This window comes from Leptinotarsa decemlineata, unplaced genomic scaffold (assembly GCF_025532065.1).
Source record: "Leptinotarsa decemlineata unplaced genomic scaffold, Ldec_3_MD MMD2_tig00001064_RagTag_RagTag, whole genome shotgun sequence".
In the NCBI taxonomy this organism is placed as follows: Eukaryota; Metazoa; Arthropoda; class Insecta; order Coleoptera; family Chrysomelidae; genus Leptinotarsa; species Leptinotarsa decemlineata.
The window spans coordinates 7,159,343-7,182,150 of NW_027412558.1; the positions used below are offsets into that span (position 1 = coordinate 7,159,343).

Here is a 22,808-nt window from a genome sequence, read left to right on the forward strand (position 1 = left end):
TAATATATGAAATGATTTGAAATCCCTGAAACAACTAAAAAAAGGAAGAATTAAAAATGAATAGCTGAAAATAACAATTATATTAAGTAAAAAAAACCTGAAATGAAATAACAGTGAAATAAAATACAAGTAAAAATAGAACAATTGAACAAAAAATAAAGAAATAAAAATGAAAATAAAAAGTGAAGAGATTCCAAGCCAAGTTAGTTCACGACGTTTCGATTGTTAGTATCTACTTGTATTTTATTTCACTATTATTTCATTTCAGTTTTTTTTTGCTTAATATAATTGCTATTTTCAGCTATCCATTTTTGAATCTTTTTTTTTTTTAGTTGTTTCAGGGATTTCAAATCATTTTATATATTAGACAATGGAAATTCGAACTAGTGAAATTCATCATGAAAAATGTCAAGTTCGAATTTTCAAGTACCTAACGCAGAACATATAATAATTCACAAACAATTAGGTATTCTAATCAATTTGTAACATATAGGTAAATTCAAAAATCACTTCACGAAAAAACAGATTTTAAACAAATTTATTTAAACAGATTCCAGACGTTTCCGATTTGAAGGCAACTCAAATATTCTTAGTATCGCATTTCTCTGTAATCTAAAATCTAAAAAAAAATTGAATGTTCGTCATCAAAGTACAATGAAAGTTTCAACAGAGCAACAATGACTCTCAGACTCATCCCAACTTTTTGAGTTTTCTGCTCAGTAGCTCGTGACAATTAATGTGTTTTGGCAGCTCAGGCGGAGTTATTCTGAAAAAAAAACAATAATTTCTATTAGTCATGTTTTCGTTCAAATAATTTTTCATTAATTGAGCGAATGAAAAATCTGAAATAGAAACGTTTTCCCACCTAGGAGTAAACTTCTCTCAAACTCTCATCAGGAGTCTCTGATAAACTAAAATGAACGGAAATTATGAAATAAGCAATGAGAGTTGCGACAAGATGTATGTTGGTCACGCTTGAAAAATTATATCCAGCCTCGGAGAATCAAAAAAATCTTATTTCGCTACGTGTCTATAAAAATACTTTTAAGAAATTCACTAGATTTTTGGGTGGTTTCAAAAATCTGAAAATGACATAGTATGTCATGAGAACAATGAACAGCGACAAATTTCAAACAGTCCGTTCACTTCTTCATGAACTACGTGAATAATTTCAACCAGTAGAATTCATGAGTACTGAAGGTCACTTCATAACTTAAAATAACACTTACCTTTCGGGATTGACATCCTTCAGCCACGAAGAGTTCAAAGCATCTTCTACTGTTATTCTCTTGTCAGGATCCAACATCAACATCTCATCTAATATATCTAATGCTAGAGGGGGAATGAAAGAAAATATATCCCTCAGTTTCCTGCGGTATATATGTGTGGGATTTAGCGTTTGAAAATGCGGTAGACTGACAACAGAAGCCCAGACATCAGGAGTGGCAGAACCGCACACTCTTGATATCAAATCCAGCTGATTGAGATCTTCCTTCCCCTGAAATATATAACAAGTTACTAACAGTGTTGTGATTCATTCACGTTAAGTCAACTTCAGAAAAGTGGAGTTTTATTTCAACATATTAACATGAATACAAGAAGAACGAGTTTCAAAGTGATTATTATGGTATAATCACTCAAACCCATCCCCCTTAATTAAAAGTATGAGTTAAACAGTGTCAGCTCGCTGAACCCGAATCATTCAAATTTCAAAAGTTGTCCGATTCTATTCTCAGTATCAACACAACAGACTTACCGGAAACATGGGCTTCTTATGGAAAAGTTCCCCAAGAACACAACCGCAACTCCATATATCTATTGCAGGACCATATCGCTGTTCACCCAGCAGTAACTCCGGAGGCCGGTACCAGTAACTGACGACTTTATTTGTGTAAAGTCTCCTTGCATCTCTTGGATCTTGCTGCTTGGATAAACCGAAATCAGCCAGTTTAACTTGTCCCCTGCAATAAAAAATAACTCATTGAATAACTCAAATAACTAACTACTGATTTATCAGAATGTTATAGTTTAATTCAGTGGTGTAACTGAAAAAACTGAACTCTCCGAGAAAATCTAAATGAAACTCTTTTCTATTGATTAATATACTGTACTACTTGAAACATTATTAGTGTTATGTCTGAAACATGCATTTTATTAAGATGACTTACCGGTTGTTCATTAGAATATTACTAGTTTTTATGTCTCTATGAAGTATATGCTTCTCATGACAGCACTGAAGACCCCTCAACAACTGCTTCATGATGGAAGCAATGTGGAGTTCGCTGAACACAACCATCGATGACTCCAGAAGGCCCTTAAGGTCATGATCCATATATTCCAAAATCAAATAAATCAAACCGTCCTTCTTGAAATCCTCAGATTTGCTCTTGTTAGACACCACCCCTTGGATATTGACAATATTTCGATGGTTCAGTTGATGGAGAATTTTAACTTCCCTCAAAGCAGTGATCGAGAATTCATCTACCTCGTTAAAATTCTTTATTTTTTTAAGTGCTACCAATTGATTCGTGTTCTTGTCTTTTGCTTTGTAAACTTTTCCATAAGTACCTGAAAATTGAATATTTCATATACAAAATTAAAATCCTGTTGTGGTTTCCTGTTTAGTATAATTTAACAAATCAAATTAAAATTTCATTTCTCACCTTCTCCAACTATATCAATGATCTGAAACTCATCCAGACATCTTGTCTTTGGTAGATTCGGGCCTAGGGTTGTACTGACTAGTGAACCATCTTTACAAGGATTGATTACGGTTGGCCTCCCTATGTGTAGTGATTCTTCAGGCATTTTTCCGTCTATAAATACAGTTCTTTATTAGCTGATATTCTATGCAAAGAAATAATCTGCTTTGTATCATTACTTCCTACGACTTGAATGAAATGTTTGCTTATTTTTCTTGATGAACTTTCAATTGAAGGAAAATAAACTGGTACTTGGATAAAATGGTCGAAAAGCAAAATAAATTAACTTGAAATATCAAATGTGAAGAAGTCGAAGGGGTAAGTGAATAACTCTGATGAACGAAATATTGAAAATACTGAAAAGATGAAAGAACTACTTTTGATCATAACCAGAAAACAGGACGAAAAAGGTATCAATTTTCGTAGAGATCTTACACTTTCAGAGTTAAAGGCCTCTTACAATTACTAAATAAGGAAATATATATATGATAGGCCATATACCCAAATAAGTACAAGTAAAATATTTGAATATAAATTACAGTGAAAAAGTTTAATGGAAGAGTGGTGAGATGAAAATATAAGGATGAATAGTTTGGAAAGGTGGAGACTCAAATAAATATCAAGATACTAGCAACTAAGATTCAGTCACAAAATTCATAAACGTTATCAAAATATAATTGAAACAAAGCAAAGATCTCTAACTTACCTAGCAGGATTGAGGACCGTGAGTTATACACTTCTGGTTTCCTGCGTTGAAGGTATAATTCTCCAACCTGTATTTCCAGTGGTTGTTTTTTCACTGGTTCAGACACTGGTTTACCAACATCCTTGCTATGGATATTCACCAGTTGCGGATCCCTTTGTTGAATGTATATATTTTCTCCAATCTGTATTTCCGGTGTTTGTATCTTCACCGGTACAGGCACTGGTTCAGCAATAACCTTGCTATGAACATTCAACACCTTCTCAACACTCATCAGTGAAGGACTATCAATATTTTCCTCACAGTCTGAAATCTCAATGATACACTCAGATTGAACTAAATGTTTCATTCGTTTTGCCAGTAAATTTTTCTCCACTTTTTCATTTCTATGATTTATTGTTCCTGCTAGATCCTTCATTTCCTTGGTCCATTCTTCTCCCATTTCTCTTTTGCATTTGTTTCTGATCAATTCTGAGAATAAACTGGAGCCTTCTGTTGGGATTTTCACCAAGGAAACCATGGCAGAGCTGGGAGAAGGGCTTCTATAATTCTGTCTGAAATAATAGAAACAAAAATGTTATTGTAGCGTATCGTGTGAAATAAATTGGTAATCTCCAGTAATTTTAAGAAAGCAACTTGGGTTAATAGACCTATAATTATAATCTAAATTGTACTGCACGATTTCTTAAATGATGATAAAAATTAAATAATAACCATGCAGTGAAACTCAAAAAATAATCTTATTATATTATTAATTGAACTGAATATGCGGTAACTTACCCATTCCTATGAGTCCTTCCAGGACTTTGAAACCGTTGCTCCTTCCTGTAAGGTGAAATATCGACATAGAGCCTTCTACCATAGGATGGAGATCTATACCTTCGAGGGTAAGTTGGAGATCTAGATTTCCTACGGTAAGTGGGAGATCTAGACTTTCGACGGTAAGTTGGAGATCTAGACCTTCGACGGTAAGTTGGAGATCTAGACCTTCGACGGTAAGTTGGGGATCTCGGTTTCCTATCGTGCATTGGGTATTTCAACCTCTTCCGTCCATACTCCGAAGAGCCCGAAGACGAGGACCGATATGATAGACTGCCGTCCGTTGTTGAAACAGAGTCGTCGCAACTTCGCTTTCTGGAGTACGGCATCTGGGTTGGTGGTGTGGTGTCCTTTAGTTCAATGTACTGACCTAAAAATCATTATCATTTTGATGTATAATAGAAAAGTCTACATTACTTATGAATTATATTTTGAAACTAATCAGAAATAATATCAAACAATTTTTTTAAACGTTTGAAGACTCTCCGCTACAAATTATTGACCAATTCGTGCATTTTTATATAGTTTTTATTAAGTATTCACTGAAAAACAATTAACCACGATTGAAAAATCTAAAGAAATGAAAACTCGCCGTTAACAGCGTCAGCACATTTTACACCTATCACAAAATAATATAATTGAATGAATTTGGAAAAATCTTAAACATACCAGGACCGAAATATTCTGAAGACATCATAATTAGTCATGAAAGGAAAAATTTCGAAAAATAATGAAGAATAAACAATGTGTAGAAAAAGTATGAAATTGTGGATACTAAAAATTATTTTTGTGTAATGTTGTATGCTACTGACACTTTATTCATCATTCAATTCATTTATCAATACATTTTCATTTCATGTTACAATAATTTGTTCTTCGTCACAAACTATAGTACAATTCCATAATAGTAGGCACTATTATGGAATTGGCACTATTATGGAGACGCCTACTATAGTAGGCATCTGCAAAAGACAGATTAAGGCAAAAACGTTAAGTCATTTCTGAGATTAGTGCCTACTATTTCGGAACTATAGAACTCATCCAAATAGTTCGGTCCTGAAATAGATGTCAAATCTGTTTGGGCATTGGAAGACCGAATCACTAACACTCATCAAGATTATTGTGAAATATAGAAGTAATATAGTCGAAGAAACCGGTATCGTGCCCAAAGGCCAAAAAAACCAATACAGAGAAATAAAGCCGCTGCTAATTAGTCCACGTGAACTGAAAAATTGGCGGTTCGTATTGGATGAATTTTAATAACCGAGTTTTATGATTACGGGACTAATAAAATGCGAGAATGATTACTGCAGTTCAGGAACTGATCGCGATTTGTGTGTTGAAATTCGATATTGGTGCAGTTATAATTTTTATGTTTTTTAGCAGTACCAAGTTAGCGTTATAAAATATAATGCAGCCTAAAACGATAAAATACAAAACTGTTCAAAATGCTTAAGAAGTAAAAGCAAAAGGCGCAAGAAGTAATTGTGTATTAGAAACTGTTAAAAACATTATTTGGGCTTCAAAGATTGATATTTTTACTCGGAATAACAATTTATTAACAAATATCTCATAATATATATGTACTTTTCAGCTGTAAATATCACTATATGTGCGGTACTTCATATTTTCATTTAATCTAATGCCAATATTTCGAATCACTATCATTTTAAAATGGTGTCGTTCTTTTGAATGATTTGGTACCGCAAGCATTTTAACATATTTTAGCTACTAAGATGCCCCTGTAAAATTGTTATGAAACAATTTGGTTTTTATAACAGTTATTTCATTGTTTTGGAAGTGTAGTAAATATACCATACTACGAAATAGTTGAGAAATTATAATTGAACGGGCAATATGATATTAAAAACAAAATTGTGTATGAAAGCATTCTAATAAAATAATTTCATTAATGCCTCAGGAAGCAGTTACAAAATAAGCTTAAAATAGTTTTATGAAGATCATACAAACCTCGTAAAAGGTTATATAAAACTGCTACAAAACAATTTACTTCTGTAGGGAAATATGTCTTATAAGTGAGTTGTAAAAACGCTGCAATAATTTCGTGACTATTTCATAACGGTTTTTTAATTTTATTTTATAAGCGTTTCTATGACAAATTTATAAAACACTCTCATTGCCCACAACTGTATCATGTTCACAGCTCGTCCAACATAATCAATTAGCATTTTGGACGTAATTATAAAATACCAACAAAATAAGCATCATCAAATTATAAAACAATTTTGATGGTTGGGTAGTGAAATAAGAGGAATACGCCACTTGAATATTTTAACGTTCTTATGTTACACCCTGTATAGTGGTTCCCAAATCATTTAAAAAAATCACTATTGCTTTATGCCATATGGACCGGACGAGAAACGAACAAACCTACTCCAAGTAATCAATATGGCTTCAGGAAAAAAATATGTACCAAATGAAATTCAATATCAGCAAATCGAATTCAGAATATTGAAAAACTCGACTTAGTTAGTAAAACATGCGCTGAGAAAAGAGTTACCAGTAGACTGGTGTGTACGAAAAGTGTTTTGTTAGATTCATGCTACTTTAGAAATAACAAAAAGGTATTCAGAAGAATATAATTGACTTTGGTACAAGGTCCTACTTTGACCCCTATCGCGATCTTCAGTTTGAGTCTCAGAAACAAATCCATAATTTAAAAAATCATCAATAAATAAACAGAATACTCGATACTCACTTGGTCACTAATTTCCAGGAAACTTAGTCGGAGAGTTTGGTCTGCCGGGAAACACTTGAAACTTTCACACTTTCACAGATGTTGAAATATTTTCAAAACTGTAGGATCCAGAGTATGCATGCACCTTTATATGAATTGTTCCAATTATGAATCGAAAGGTATACCTAATAATTCTAATTTAGGTAGGTAAATGAAATTCCTATGAAAATATTGGCAGGTAGGGAAATTTTATTGATGTCAATTCCGAATCTTAGGGAAACTTTCACAACACGAAATGACATTATTTAAAAGCCAAAGAAATAATACAATAAAAGTTCGTTGTCCTTGTTGTTAGATAAATCAAATGATTCTTCGTCAAATGTTCTGTTCGAAGGTTCTATCATTTCCATAACTTAATTTCCACATGTCCTTTTCTTTTATAACATGTTCAATACATTTTCGATATTCTTCGAAACATCCATTTTTCGAGGACTCACCAAATAGTATTCTAATATCTTCCATTTCGAATGTATTTGTTCTTGTAAGGAAACCCTTTCTAGTAGTATTCTAATATCTTTCATTTCGAATGTATTTGTTCTTGGTGGATTTTACAGAAATTCCCATTTCGTGGGCAATTTCTCGTAAAGAGCAATCCTGATTAGAATAATTTTTGTAACTGGCCAATCCTAAATAAAAAAAATTGTTTTCACTGCATGAATTTTGTTTTCTTTCTGTCCAATGTATCATAGTACTCAAATTTCTTTCTAATAGTCTAAACATTTGGATGTTCGGAATACGAATACATATTCCTTGCCAAAAGAGGATTTCTATTTGATTTTGCATAACTAAATAGCATATCAGTCCTTTAATCATTTGAATACATCTTTGATATATATGTTCATAAAAATCTGACAGTTCTCAACAGATATCAACAAAGCATTCACTTTTCATGCCATAGAAACCAAACAAAGCCTACGCGTTTAAGATGGTAAATAAGTTAAGATGCTATTTGATCATACCAAATTATAGAATCGAATTTTGACCAAAAACTGATATTTTCGTTACTTCCAGGATTGAGAATTAGAAAAATATTACGAATTATAATTGATTGGGGAGAAATAAGCCTTGAAAGAAGGATTACGGCAATACAACAATTTCCAAAACGAAAAAGTGCGAATTTTCATTGTGTTAGGGTACCTACCTGTTGAATTTATAGGGTTGTCTGGATTATATTTTGAAGAAATCGAAACAATTTACAAAAGAAGTAACGACAGGACCGTGATTCAAAATTGTTATTACTGATGATAGTAGTCATTTCAAATAAAACGCTATAATAATATCGAATGTGATATACCCTTGGATTGTGAATTTATTGCTTTATCAATATCTGTAATAAAAAAGACAGGTCCGTATTTAAAAAACAAGTTGATGGTGGCCATGTTGACACGAAACGTTTTATCGAATATTTATTATTACACCGTCATAGTACACTTCGAATATAATATTTCTTTTCCATTTTTTGATATTCTCCGAGATAACAATTCCATTCGAAATAACTGAAAAACAGCATTTCTGGTTTTCCCATTATAACTCGAGAAGGGCGAGAGTCCCCGTAAATTGTATTTGACCATTGTATTGTTCCCGATGACAGTTTTTTCCCATTTAATCGTCTTCGTATCTGTTTCGGTTTAGAATATAGCAATGTTACCACATGATAAAAGAAACGGCTTGTATATTGAATTATATTTTATTATTTTCATGGAGGTATTGATAATATCCCTTTCTTTAATTTCTTAACTGATACAAATTAAAAGTGAAAAATAGATGAAACAGAACCCAAAACGCAAAGCTTTCGTTATTCAACACCAGACAGCATTGTTTCGACCTACCATAGGTCTCATCAATAATGCTAGGTTGAACCATTCAATAGTTCTTAAAGTACACGCCTACGTACGAAAGCGCCATCTATGCGATTCACAGAAGACTAGATCAAAGATAAAGGAGGCTCCCCAAGGCGGCAGAGTTGCAAGCTTCGACAACGGCCACCGAGCTTTCACTTCAAGCCAACCAAATGAAACCGGATCGTTGATATATAGTGAAAATCTTTATTTCTAAATTTTCATCACAGTTTTCAATTACTCACTTGTAAATACTCGTACACTGGAGTTGTGTTGGAATTCATATAAAAATTCATCAAACCCACATTATCACCAACAGAAGTAAGTAGGTATTTAAATTCTTAACATTTTCTAAAATATATGTATACCGGGTGTCCCAGAGCTTTTAGGCCAGCAGATATCTCAGTCACCTGCAGAAAAAAATTGAAAAAAAATATGTCTATCATAGAAGACCACCAGCACTTTCACGTAGCAGAGCAAAATCCACCCCCTCGCGAGCAACCCCTGCGAAACCACCCCTAACTTTTGTTTTTCAAATGGCAACCCCATGTTGTTTGTCGTTCAACTGACAGCTCTTGTTATTTCTCAACCAACGATATATCATAATTGTTCGAGAAAATTGAATACGTTAGTGGGTACTATTAACTGGATTGATCGAATTGTTCTGCATTGTAGACACCAGAAAAAGTGGACGCTACGCAGAAAAAGAGGCGATAAAATGTTACAACTTTTTGTGCTTCCTTTCATTCCTCTGATATCTGGATGACACATTGCCATCAGTCGTGATATTGTTGTTGTATATCAAAATGCCTTTTACCTTCACTCCCAACGAATACGTTGATATGCTTTTAATTTTTAGTGAATGCCGAAAGAATAAACGTGCTGCGGAGAGGCTGTATGGGCAGCGCTTTCCTGATCGTCGACAACCAGGTCGTAATACGTTTTCGTATGTAGAAAATACCATGCGAACGGGATCATTTCCAGGAAAAACAGATCAAGTACATCCTACTCCCGTGCGAACTGAGGAAAATTGCATAAATGTGTTGGCCTACGCCGAAGCACATCCTCATATTTCGGTTCGTGCATTGGCGGTAGAGATTGGGATCAGTAAGTCATCTGTGCAAAGAATTTTCAAACAGTACAAGTATCATCCCTTCAAAATTCATTTACACCAAGGACTCAGACCTACCGATTTCGAAAGACGAACGGCATTCATTGCTCACATTCAAGTTTTAGTCCATGACAATCCAAACATCCTCAATCAAATCTTGTGGAGTGACGAATCCCGCTTCCATAATAATGGTACTGTTAATCGACATAACATGCACTATTGGTCACAGGACAACCCTCACTGGATTAGAGAAACCAATTTCCAAACAATGTGGGGTGTGAACGTGTGGTGCGGTTTACATAATGGACGACTCATCGGGCCCCATTTTTTCCAAGACACTTTGACGGGCCACCGATATTTACATTTCTTGGAAAATTGTTTACCTGCCCTCCTGGAAGATATTCCACTTGAAGAACGACAACAAATGTGGTGGCAACAAGATGGTGCTCCTGCACATAACCATAATGTAGTTACTACATTCCTCAATGATACTTTTCGAGACCGTTGGATTGGAAATAGTGGACCTGTGCGATGGCCTGCACGTTCTCCAGATCTCACGCCACTGGACTTTTTCCTGTGGGGATATCTGAAACGAGTTGCCTTCGAAACACAAACCAATGAATATTGACGATTTAACCCAAAAAATTTTAGAGGCTTGTCATACCGTTACTCCGCAAATGATTAGGGCTTCCTGTACTCGCGCGCTGATTCGGCGACTTGAAGCATGTGTGGCAAGTGCTGGCCAACATTTTGAACATTTTCTGTAGTATCATGTATCAAAATACAGATGACCTTAAACATTAATATTTCATTTGTGTTTTTATTTTCTATGATTCTGCATGCCATTCTACCTACCATGATACATCATTGACCGAGAAATGAAAAAGACTGTAAGTTGAACCAAAACAAACATGGGCGTGCCATTTGAAAAACAAAAGTTAGGGGTGGTTCCTTGGGGGTTGTTTACCAGGGGGTGGATTTTGCTATGCTGCATGAAAGTGCTTGTGTTCTCCTATGATACATATTTTTGTTTTAATTTTTGTTCTGCAGGTAACTGAGATATCTGCTGGCCTAAAAGCTCTGGGACACCCGGTATACATGTTATTTGAAAAATTACTTTTTTTCCAACGTTTTTGGTATTTAAATAATCACAAATTCACTGGGAATGATTTTATTATTTCCATAGATTATTTTTTCCTGGATCGGTTTTAAAATAGTTGTATTTTTATGTAGGTATATGTATTCTTCATTCTGTATGACGATGGTTGCCTGCATATTTCCTTCTGAAACTTCTTACCGACAGTTCATGGCAATTATTTTGTGGCAGCTTGGGGGGAATTATACTGAAAAAAATAAAGGCATTATAAAATGACGTGATACAAATGTTGACCTCAAATATTTTTCATGAAAAAATGTCATTCAATCCAAAGTAGAACTAATTAAATGTTAGGCTTCGTATCAAGGAATGGTATAGGATTTTTAGATCCATCAACTCTTATATTACTATTCAACGCAGAAAATTAGAATATGGGGTATCAATATGGTATCCACATTATGCAACACAAATGAGTTCTATAGAACGTGTATTCAAATTCTTAAAATTCTCTCAAATATATTTACATGTTATTTGAAAATTTACCTTTTTTTTTAACGTTTTTTGTATTCGAATAATCACAAATTCATCGGGAGTGATTTTATTATTCCCATAGATTTTTTTTCCTAGATCGGTTTTAAAATTGTTGTATTTTTATGTATATGTATTCTTCATTCAGCATGATTATGGTTGCCTGTAAATCTTTTGAAACTTCTTACCGACAGTTCGTGGCAGTTATATTGTGGCAGCTTCGAGGGAGTTATACTGAAAAAATAGAGGCCTTATAATATCAAATGTTGACCTAAAATATTTTTCATGAAAAGATGTCATTCAATCCTTATATTCAAAGTACCATGTCTTCAACTAATAAATAGTGTTTAAAAAAACTAAAAAACGCGATTTTAAAGAACATCGAACTAAAAAGTTAAAAATGATGTTTTTTTAATAAGCTTAAAACAATAACGATAAAAAATACTATTATTATTGTGAAAAAAGCGTAGGCGCTTTGTGCCATATTTTTTGTGTATCTAGCGCCCATGCTTTTTCCACAATAATACTAGTATTTTTCAATCTTATCTTATCTTAAGCTTATTTTTTTTTAATTATTTTCAACTTTTCAGTTCAATATTCCTTCAAAACGTGTTTTTTAGTTTTTTAAACTACATTTATTTTTTACTTTTTAGATTCATATGCTAAAAAGCGTGTTTTTTAGTTTTTTAAACTACATTTATGAAATATTTAAGTGACTGAAGTTTTTAGGTTTAAACTATATATATTTTTAACTTTTTAGTTCGATATTCTTTAAAAGCGTGTTTTTTAGTTATTTTAAACTATATTTACCTTTCACTTTTTAGGTTCATATGCTATAAAAGCGTGTTTTTTAGTTTTTTAAACTATATTTATGAAATGTTTAAGTGACTGAACTTTTTAGGTGTACATTTTACGATAACGTTCTGATTGTTGAAATCCATGTTCTGGTTTGCTTTCAAATAATCGAATTAGATTTTAAAATGTATCTTTCGTTTCTTTCCAAACTTTTTTCTGTACTGAATCACGGGTAATTGAAAATATTCAAATATCTAAATATTTCATCTGTAGTACAAAATTTCGCTAACACTTATAATTCTTAAAATCGATTTTTTATTTCGATTTTCTTTTGAACAATCTATCAAAGAGGTTACGTACAGAGCCATCTGCCCGCAAATAGATCAAGCAATAATGTCGATAATTCTGTCCCGAGCTTTAGAGTTACAAACAACTAAACATACATACATACATACATACATAATATAAAGCGTGTAATAAAATGTTAGGTTTCGTATCAAGGAATTGTAGGGGATTTTCAGATCCATCAACTCTTATATTACTATTCAACGCAACAAATTAGAATATGGGGTATCAATATGTAGGTACAACATGTAGGTATTTGAATTCTTAACATTTGCTCAAATATATTTACATGTAATTTGAAAAATTACCTTTTTTTGAACGTTTCTGGTATTCAAATAATCACAAATTCACTGGGAGTGATTTTATTATTCCCATAGATTATATTTTCCTGGATCGGTTTTAAAATTGTTGTCATTCTGTATGACGATGGTTGCCTGTAAATTTTCTTCTGAAACTTCTTACCGACAGTTCATGGCAGTTATATTGTGGCAGCTTAGGGGGGGTTATACTGAAAAAAATAAAGGCATTATAAAATGACGTAATATAATATGTTCACCTCAAGTATTTTTCATAAGAAGATGTCATTCAATCCTCATATTTAAAGTACCATGTCTTCAGCTAATAAAATGTTAGGCTTCGTATTAAAGAATGGTAAAGGTTTTCAGATCCATCAACTCTTACATTACTATTCAACTGTTATGTATGCAGCAAACTAGAATATCGGGTTTCAATATGGTGTCTTCCGTATGCAACCCAAATGAGTTCCATAGAACGTGTTCAAAGAATATTTTTGAAATTTATATTTGAAAAAATTTAGTATTTATTCACCCAGGACTCAACATTGATTACTCAATTCTTCTCAATGAAAGCAATATCATTTCACTGAATACTACATGTATTCTAACGATACCTTTCCTTTATAATTCACTACATAATATCATAAGCTGTGAATTCCTGCCAGCAAAAATTCCTTTTAATGTACCTTGACTAAATAGTAGGCATGCATATATCTCCATTATCTTTCATAATAAATTTAATCAAGACGTTTTCTTACAATATGCAATATTTTCTTTGTAGTATCTAATCCTGCTAACATACACACACATGAGAATGTATATTTCTATCACATTTAAAACATTTCCTTTTTTTATACACAGTGCATTTCTTTAATGATCCCCGCCCCTTTTATTTTTTGAACGGGTCAACTCTAAAAATTGGAATTTGGGATAATGAAATTAATGCATGAATACTATATTTTGAAGTGAAATCGACAGATAAAACTTTCAAGATGACGACTGGGCGCCAGTTAAATGGAAAGATGTCTCTTGTGACACATCATTTTGAAGCACCTGACGAATACTTCATAACCCTAAAATATGAAGTCAATATCTTCACCTACTACAAAATGGCGGAACATTCGATAATTTCCTGAAGACAAACACATTAATATCGATATTTCTAGAAATATTCCTTTTTATCTGCCATATGGCAATTCTAACAACCCGATGAGGTTTGTTAAGTTATTTTTTGTTTATAAAAATGTCAGTACGACAATGAAGATCATTGTTTAGTCAGAATATTCTCATTTACCTAGTTTTCGGTTTTACTACTAGAAAGGTATCACGTCAATAATCTCTAAAATGGTCAATTCTTGTCCATTGGAAGAAAAAATTGAAGCGATTTTATTTACGATGCGACTCGTAACTTTCACAAGACCGAAAATATTTTCAATGAACGTTTTCCGAATCGTCCTATCTGTAGAAAATATTTGAGGGAACTTGTATCCAAATTCACAACTACCGGTAGTGTACATAACAAAAAGCCCACAGGTCATACGTCCATTCCGGAAGAACATCAAGTGCAAATAATTGGTAGGATGGTAGTAAATCCTGAATAGTCTACTTATTCCGTCGCGAATGTTTATGAGGTGTCTCCTTCTACCGTGTGGAGACTTTTGAAGAGAAATAGCTATCATCCATACAAAATTAAATAGGTACACCAATTAACTGAAGATGACCCTGATCGAAGAACAGGATTCTGCGAAATAATGACGAAAACCATTGCAAGGCATCCTACCTACCTCCACAATATTTCTTTTAGCGACGAATGTACATTTTTTTTGAATGGCAATGTTCACTGACAAAATTGCCGTTATTGGAGTGACACCAACCCTCACGTTTTCCGGGAAACACATACCGAATATCCAGATAAAATTAACGTTTGGGCAGGAATATTGGGAAACCACATTTTAGGATCTCTATTTAGTGATCAAAATTTAACAGGGGAACTGTATTTGAATATGCTGGAAACTACTGTTGACCCTCTCATCAGTGAAATTGTAGAAGCGAATCCTAATGAATTCGATATGGATATTGTATTCCAACAAGATAGAGCACCACCACATTCTCGGTCGTTCGATTGGCCGTCGAGGTCCTACAAAGTGGCCAGCCCTCTCGCCAGATTTGACACCTTTGGATTTTTTTATGGAGCTATTCGAAGCAAATGGTGTACGAAACTCAACCTGCTTCAATATTGGATATACGGCAGAGAAAAATAAATATTTGTAGAGATATTGACGTTACTGTGTTCGAAAATGTTCGGCGTGATATATTTGATAGGCTGTTCATATGTCAAGAAATTCAAGGCAACGATTTCGAGCATCTTCTGAACTGACCTCAAGCTTATTACCTCATATTATGTAATTAAATGTCAATGTTTTCAGGCAACTATTGAAAGTTCCGCCATGTTGTAGTAGTTGAAGATATTGACATTATATTCTAGGGTTGTGAAGCATCAAAAAGATGTGTCACAAGACCCCCTTTTCCCTTTAATTTTTTCCCAGATGGCGCCCAGTCGCCATCTTGAAAGTTTCATCTGTCAATTTCAATCCAAAATAAAATATTACATATATAATATATATCTATTATCCCCAATTTCAATTTTTTGAGTGAACCCGTTCAAAAAATAAAAGGGGGGGACATTCAACAAATGCACTGTACATTTGTCTAATTTATACATTTTCTGCAATGAGCAAATACCTATTTATCCAACAAAAAGCTATCTTACGTTGTTTGTTTAACGTTCTTCGACAGTATTCATGCAGAAACAATTGCACCACTCACGCAACTTCAACTGTGGATATATATTTAGGCTTTGCCAATTTTAGTTCCCACTAACAGGAATAACTTCATTCTAAATAGTGATATTCATTGTGAAACCATTCGGCAAAAGCAAATGACACACTTTAGAGCGGCTAAGTATAACTCAAAGTGCTCCAAAACGAATAGGACCTAGAATTTACAACTATTTACCAAAGCAGCCTTTCGTGGTATAAAAAAAGTTAAATCGTTTCTGTTAAAAAGATTTTTTTATACTCTTGTCGTCATCTCAGACCTCAAGTGATAGTACCTTAAACTTTACACAAGATGAAGGTGCGATAGTACCTTAAACCTTTTACAAAAAATCAAAAACTTGAAGTATCTAGTTTGGAACCAAAAATAATCCACTGAAATTTTACGATGTATGAATGTTCAAAAATTTGAAAATATATCAACACTCACCTTTCAGGGTTGATGTTTTTCAACCACGAGGACTTGATCGCGTCTTCAGTTGTTACCCTCTCACTTGGATCCAAGGTCAACATGTTGTCCAACAGTTCCAAAGCGAGAGGGGGCAGACATGCGAAGACATCTCTCAACCTCCTCTTGAAAATTTTTTTGGGCCGGAGAGTTTTAAAAGACGGAAGGTCGACGACTGAGGGCCATACATCCGGAGTGGCAGTACCACAAATCCTCGATATGACGAGAAGTTGCGATACTTCTGAATCTCCCTGAAATATGATGTTCAAATAAAACACTGAATTGATGTAATAATCATAATGGGAAGGGCGTGTTTGATCTGTTCGAATCTCTTGGCGCAATATTATGAAGTTCATGAACTTACCGGAAATATGGGTTTCTTGTAAAAAAGCTCTCCCAGAATACACCCACAGCTCCAGATGTCTATAGCAGGTCCATATCTTCGTTGTCCCATCAGCAACTCAGGAGATCGATACCAGTAGCTGACAACATTATTTGTGTATGGCCTCTGTTTATCCTCAGGATCCACTTGTCTGGATAAACCAAAGTCAGCGAGCTTCACTTGTCCACTAAAAAAATTGAATTATTTTATACACCAATACAATTCCTGAACAAAAATATCATGTTTAATTCTAAAGGGATATATTTTTAGGAGGAGAGATTATTTTTTGGGAAAGAAAGGTTACTACCAGCGCTCGATCTAGGAGGGGGCAAACCGGGCAATTGTCCGGGGCGGCAAAAATGAGGAGCGGCAAAATTGAAGAAGGCGCGGCGTCGGCGGCGAAAATTTGAAAGGCGGTTAAACAAAAAAAAACCACACCCTACACAAAAGATGTTAGAATATAATACATTACTATTGACATCACTGAAATTTCACATCATATTATAGTAGATTACAAAAATAAAATGTGGTCACACTGCGCCTTTCAAGCTGTGCTGGATGCTGGATTTGAATAAATGTCTTAAAACGAAACTTATTTTGTTTCATTAATATCGGCAGGGAAAATTTGTCTTTTTATAGGTTAAATATAAATTGTAGTAAATCCAAAGTTATTGTTTTCGGATCGAAAAGCTCCAGAAATGATATTTGCAAATCTGTAAAAGTATCTAGTGGTAAATGGTCATGCATTTGATGTTATCCCAGAAGTCAAAAGCCTCGGCTTCATTTTAGATATGGACTTGAAATTCGAAATTCACGTTAATCAATTCATTAGGCGTGCATATTATTCCCTTAAAATTATATATGGACACCGAAATTTTGTACCCATGAAGGTGAAATAGATTTGTGTGAATCTTCAGTTTTTTTTTACATTCAATTATGCTGATGTTTTGTATGGTCCATGTTTAACCAACCAATTCCAGTATAAAATACAAAAAGTTCAGAATTCCTGACGAATAGAAGAAGAGACAGAGTAGCACATAAACTGAAGGATGCTGGCTGGTTAAATATGAACGATGATATTCAAAAATATTGACAAATTTAATTTTATAAAAATTCCAATATTCATACAGTGAATACAAGGCCAAAGAAGATCTTCACGTTCCATATGCGAGACTCAATATTACAGCAAATTATCCTTGTTGTATTGGACCTAGGATATACAGGGTGAGTCAACAAGATTTCCTCGGTCCACTACATTATTTTGGCATTCCAAGAATGAAAAGGAACTGCATAATTTGATCAGTATGGATAGTATCAAAATAAAAGACTGGTGTGATGCTAATCACTTGTCATTTAATATCTCAAAAACTAGCATCATCACCCTCAAGTGCTCCACACTAGATATCTACCTGGGTACTCAATTAATAGAAAACAAAATGTCAGCAAAATTTCTGGGATTACAAATTGATACAAATTTGGATTTTGAAGGTCACATAAATAACTTATGTAAAAAAATTTCATCAGGATGCTTTGCAGTCAGAGTATCAGCAAATGAACTGGGCACTAATATGGCAAAAAATGTGTACTTTGCTCTCATCGATTCCCATCTGAGATACGATATCTGTTTTGGGGAATGTGTTACCAATACATGTTTGATAGGGTGTTTGTACTACAAAAAAGAGGAGTAAGAAATATGTGTAGAGTATGATTCAGGGGTTCCTGTCGGCCTTCATTCAGAAAGCATCAAATCTTGAACTTGCCTTCCATACTTATATTGGAAATGTTATGTCTGATGCAAAAAAAATACGGGACGGAAATTTACATTTCACCACGACAAAATACCAGAAATAAGCTCAATATAGGTTTACCGATTCCAATATCATCAAAAATAGAGGTCTTTCATATATAATGGAAAAAAAATGTTTAACCATTTGCCAATTGAGATCAAAGGCATAACATCTACCACTTAATTTAGAAAGTCTGTAAAAAAGCTTCTGATTTCAAAGGCCTTTTATTCTTTAGACGAATTCTATTAAGACAGAAATGTAAATTATATAAACAATTAATTTTAATTATTGTGTTTCAGTAGGTACCTACTGGTATGTAAACTATGTGACTTTTTAAACTTTTTGTTTGATGTTTACATTTAGCTCTGAACTGTATAGTTGAATATGTTTCGTAGTTGATACTTACTGTTATTTTCTATGCATTCACTTTTATATTTTTATGCTTTATAGTTTTTATATCCTCATACTTACATTTATGTGTTGCATGAGAATATTCATTATTATTATTATTATTTATTTCAATATGTAGCATATATATTATTACATTCTGACTACTTTTTCACCCCAAAATGCTGAAATCACCAAATGTTCAAATATTACCTTTAATATGTATAACTTATATTCTTTAAAATAATAACACTTTGTCAATGATATTTTATCTTCGACAATATCTTTTAAGATGTGTACCTTATATTTCTTAGAATAGTAACACTTTGTCAATGAGACTTTATCTTCGACAATAACGTACATTTTGATTTGATTTGACTGCCCAATTTTTTTGCAGTCATATCGAAGAATACTATCTTCCACAATTATTTTACCGCATACTGGGTGATTCAGCCAAGCGTGGCCAACCAAAGTTATTTCTTTTTTAAATAGAACACCCAGTATATGAATACGTAATTCGTTTCCATATTTTTTCAGTTCTCTGAGGAAGTTTTGTTTTGTTTTCAAATATTCATTGCGGCATTGCCAAGAAAAACCTATTTTGCAGACAATATTTTATTTTAATTCATCACCCGCATGGGTGGTGCGCAAATAAGTGGATTTTGTTACAAATAGTTAGCCAACATCACTGTGATAATTTCGAGAATCTCAACTTCCGGAAACAGTATATAGGGTGCTCGGTGAAACCGGTCATATTTTATTCATTTTCAAACAGACATTGTATAAAGTTCTCCGTTATAATTTTTATATTTTTTCAGATTGTGGAAGGTAACGATTACCCAAAAAAAGGTCGATAAAATACTGATTTTTTCTTCCACAAAAAATGACTTTCGTTGAACACATAATTCAACTTTTCCAAATGGAACTCCCTGTATCTTTCCATTTGTATGAAATGTTTTAACATTTCACTACTTTTTTAAAGGAGGTATACTATACGAAAAACTAATATTTTGCAAATTATACCCAGTTTTATTATCTGCGAGAAAAATTGTTTTCCCTCGTAGCAATGGACCGAGAGAATCTTGTTGACTAACCCTGTATAATCAACTTCCCGAAAATATTAAAACAACAAAAAATCTTCAAGTGACTTTCTATTGGAAGAAAGTTTTTACTCTCTAGATGAGTATTTTGAAGGAAAGTTTCAATATCAATTTGTTCTTGTTAAATAATATATTTTCATGTACTTTCATTGTGACAACTTGTTTTTGTGGTATTTTCGTTTTATTTTGTATGTACTCTATTAACGAACATTATTAGGAGGGTTCTCGAGAAACTAAACTAGTGGATAAAACTCTTTGATTGAATTACTACTTTACAAAAAGGAATTAATGATCGTAAATCGAGAGAAATATTATACTCGTAAGTTTTTTCGAAAATGAAATGTGTTTTCCATCGAGTCAACATCAGTAACGTATGAATATTATTGATTTTTGAAAACATATACCTACCAGCCTGGCCACGGAACATTCGCCGATGCGAACATTCGGGCGGTGCGAACGGCGAAGCGTCTAGCGACTGAAATAAACGCATAGCAATGTACTTATGAAGCCATGCGCCACAGCGATCGGAGAAGCGACTGGCGAAATGTACGGAGCGAATCGCGTGGGCGACTTGCGGCGCGGTGGGCGAGCAAAACAAGGCATGAATTACGGCGTGAGCCACGGAGTCAAGTGGTAGTCACGGCGAGCAGTGCAGTGATCAAAAGAGTTCAGTTGTTTTCCGAGTTGTTCACCGAGACTTTTATTGCTATAATACTAGCAAGACCAGCTATCTGGAAGCCTGGCCATCCACAGCATAAATTTAAACATGTAGTGAATATATTGTGGGAAGAAATAATTATTGAAAAGAACAAAAAAGACTGATTGAAAAGTTAGAAATTCATTATTCATTCTACGGTCAATTAAAAGTTGGAAGTTGTTTAAGTTTTACAAAAAATTAGTGTCATGTAATTAAGATTTTTGCAATAAATAACATAATTATCAGAGTGTTTTTATTATTGAAATATTATTATACAAGGTTACATTTGATTAGCTGATAATATTTTGGGCAAAGATAGTTCCAAATAAATTTAGTTAAAAAAATCCATTTGCGACCATTAATTTCTTGGGAAAAGTTGTTCATACTGATGGATACTATAGGTAATTCTCTAAAATTAAGATCAGCTAATTAAACATTTCCTTTATGCATAGGTATATAGATAAATACATAATGTAGATTAATATAAAAGATGGATATGTATAGGTAGATAAGTAAAGTCAGGAACAATTTTTCAGCGGCACTTAAAGTTGTATTTGCATCAACTTGTTTCTCCAATTCTGGTTAAATATTCATAAGAATATAATCGAAGGTTTTAATACTCCTTCTGGTATACTCAAAATTAGGTCTTCAACCAAAAAACTATTACTTTCTAAGCAATATCGAGATAATTTCGATAAAGACATTTCGCTGTCGGACTACTGGTCGCGGCGGCGAACGTGACTGCTCGTGGTCCACAAACGATGCCCCGCGAATGTTCGCCTCGCCCCCCGCTTCGACGTTCGCACCGTCGATCCTCGTGGCCAGGCCGTACCTGTAGATAGCGCAGAATATATCAAATGTTAAAAGTGTCAAAAACTCACCGACTGTTCATCAAAATGTTAGTGGTCTTGATGTCTCTATGCAAAATATTCCTATTGTGGCAATAGTTGAGACCTTCTAGTATCTGTTTCATGATTGAAGCATTGTGCAGTTCATTAAAATCAACTATTGCCGACTCCAAGAGACCCTTTAAGTCGTGCTCCACAAATTCCATAACTAAGTATAAAGATTGTTTTGCCTGCAACATAAAGATCAGTAATTCCAAACTCGGAATTGTTACTAGGTATGTTCTCCTTACCTTCTTGAAATCTACATCATCAGATACCACCTCTTTCAGGTTTACAATATTTTTGTGGCTCAACTGACCGAGAATTCGAATTTCTCTCAAGGCTCTGTTCGGAAATCTATTCATTCCTAATTTCAATTTTATCCTTTTGAGTGCTACCAGCTCCTCAGTTTGTTTATCTTTGGCCTCGTATACGACACCGTAAGCACCTGAAAGTAACTTGATTCAGAATGATTCCAAAAATGAGACAGTATTAGAGAGAAGCGGTGAATTTGCGCAGTGGTAGCGCGCCCGACTCACGATCGAAAAGTCGTGAGTTCGATCCCAACCTCGACCAGATATTTTTCTCGAGAGAATGTATCTAGTTGAAGCTAGAATGATTCTAAAACGTTACATGGCTGACGGGCTGCGAATAGCCACGATGCTCCCCAAGTGGCTCGGGAGTTATTAACATTGCCTACCCAGGACACGAGGCTAATGACCAATGCTGTCGATGCCGATGACACCTCAATAAAAATATGTTAGAGAGAGAGAGAGAGAGATATATATACTTTATTGTCCCAAGAGTGCTTTTTTAAATATACAAAAGATTTATAAAATATATAGATAAAATGAGTGGGTGTATAAAAATCAACTAAAAAGGCAAATAGAATTAAATAATACATTCTGAGAATTAAATCATATCTGAAATAAAATCATAGCAGAGTTTTATTGTAAAATTCCTCGAGATTATAGAATCCTTTTTTGAGTGGAGCACCTTTTATTATTTTCCTGAATTCATAATGAATTTTTTCGTTTCTGATTTCGGAGGGTATGTAATTATATATTGTTTTGCTTCCATGAATCAGAAAGGAATAGGGAGAGGTGTTTTATTTTCCGATATTTGCCTTGTAACATATTCTATTTGACTGCTTGGTTTTGGGGTATCAACCATATTGAGATTGAGACTATATTAAATTATTGAGATATTGATAATAGAATAAAAATGCAGGTAAGGGTTAGAATGCCCTTGCTGAAGAATAATGGTTTACAGGGTTCACACATTCGAGCTTTGCA

The 22,808-nt window shown here is 33.8% G+C and overlaps 2 protein-coding genes across 6 annotated transcripts in view; both read right to left on the bottom strand.

Moving 5' to 3' along the window:
- Positions 1-520: 520 nt before the first annotated feature.
- Positions 521-10,953, bottom strand: LOC111518190 (cyclin-dependent kinase 12). 2 transcript variants are annotated; one of them, XM_074175603.1, is made up of 9 exons: positions 9,066-10,953; positions 6,944-7,608; positions 4,186-4,594; positions 3,409-3,959; positions 2,664-2,816; positions 2,169-2,568; positions 1,757-1,961; positions 1,230-1,498; positions 521-766 (listed from the first exon to the last, which is right to left on the bottom strand). In XM_074175603.1, the coding sequence occupies exons 3-9, from the start codon at positions 4,551-4,553 to the stop codon at positions 691-693; spliced, it is 2,022 nt and encodes a 673-aa protein (XP_074031704.1). In that variant the 5' UTR covers positions 4,554-4,594; positions 6,944-7,608; positions 9,066-10,953; the 3' UTR covers positions 521-690. The 2 variants fall into 2 exon arrangements, with proteins under 2 accessions (XP_074031704.1, XP_023030319.2); XM_023174551.2 differs by having other exon boundaries at positions 6,944-10,953.
- A 703-nt stretch (positions 10,954-11,656) lies between these two features.
- LOC111518167 (cyclin-dependent kinase 3) overlaps positions 11,657-22,808 on the bottom strand; it is a 32,531-nt gene continuing 21,379 nt past the window's right edge. For 3 of the 4 annotated variants that reach the window (XR_012465517.1, XR_012465515.1, XR_012465516.1), the window contains 6 exons: positions 21,765-21,961; positions 21,508-21,704; positions 16,638-16,842; positions 16,256-16,524; positions 13,004-13,203; positions 11,657-11,789 (listed from right to left, as the gene is read on the bottom strand). Coding sequence is in view for 1 of the 4 variants with exons in the window: in XM_074175604.1 (XP_074031705.1) it covers positions 11,696-11,789; positions 16,256-16,524; positions 16,638-16,842; positions 21,508-21,704; positions 21,765-21,961 (962 nt within the window). In the remaining 3 variants the exon portion in view is untranslated. The remainder of the gene's footprint in view (positions 11,790-13,003; positions 13,204-16,255; positions 16,525-16,637; positions 16,843-21,507; positions 21,705-21,764; positions 21,962-22,808) is intronic. The other variant, XM_074175604.1, reaches the window with a different exon arrangement.

Bases quoted from the DNA above. Each gene is read 5' to 3' on its own strand.
- LOC111518190 (XM_074175603.1), bottom strand. From the start codon at position 4,553: ATGCCGTACTCCAGAAAGCGAAGTTGCGACGACTCTGTTTCAACAACG. The intron at 3,960-4,185 runs GTAAGTTACCGC...CTATTATTTCAG, and splicing joins GGAAGGACTCATAGGAATGG to ACAGAATTATAGAAGCCCTT. The intron at 1,962-2,168 runs GTAAGTCATCTT...TTTTTATTGCAG, and splicing joins AATATTCTAATGAACAACCG to GGGACAAGTTAAACTGGCTG.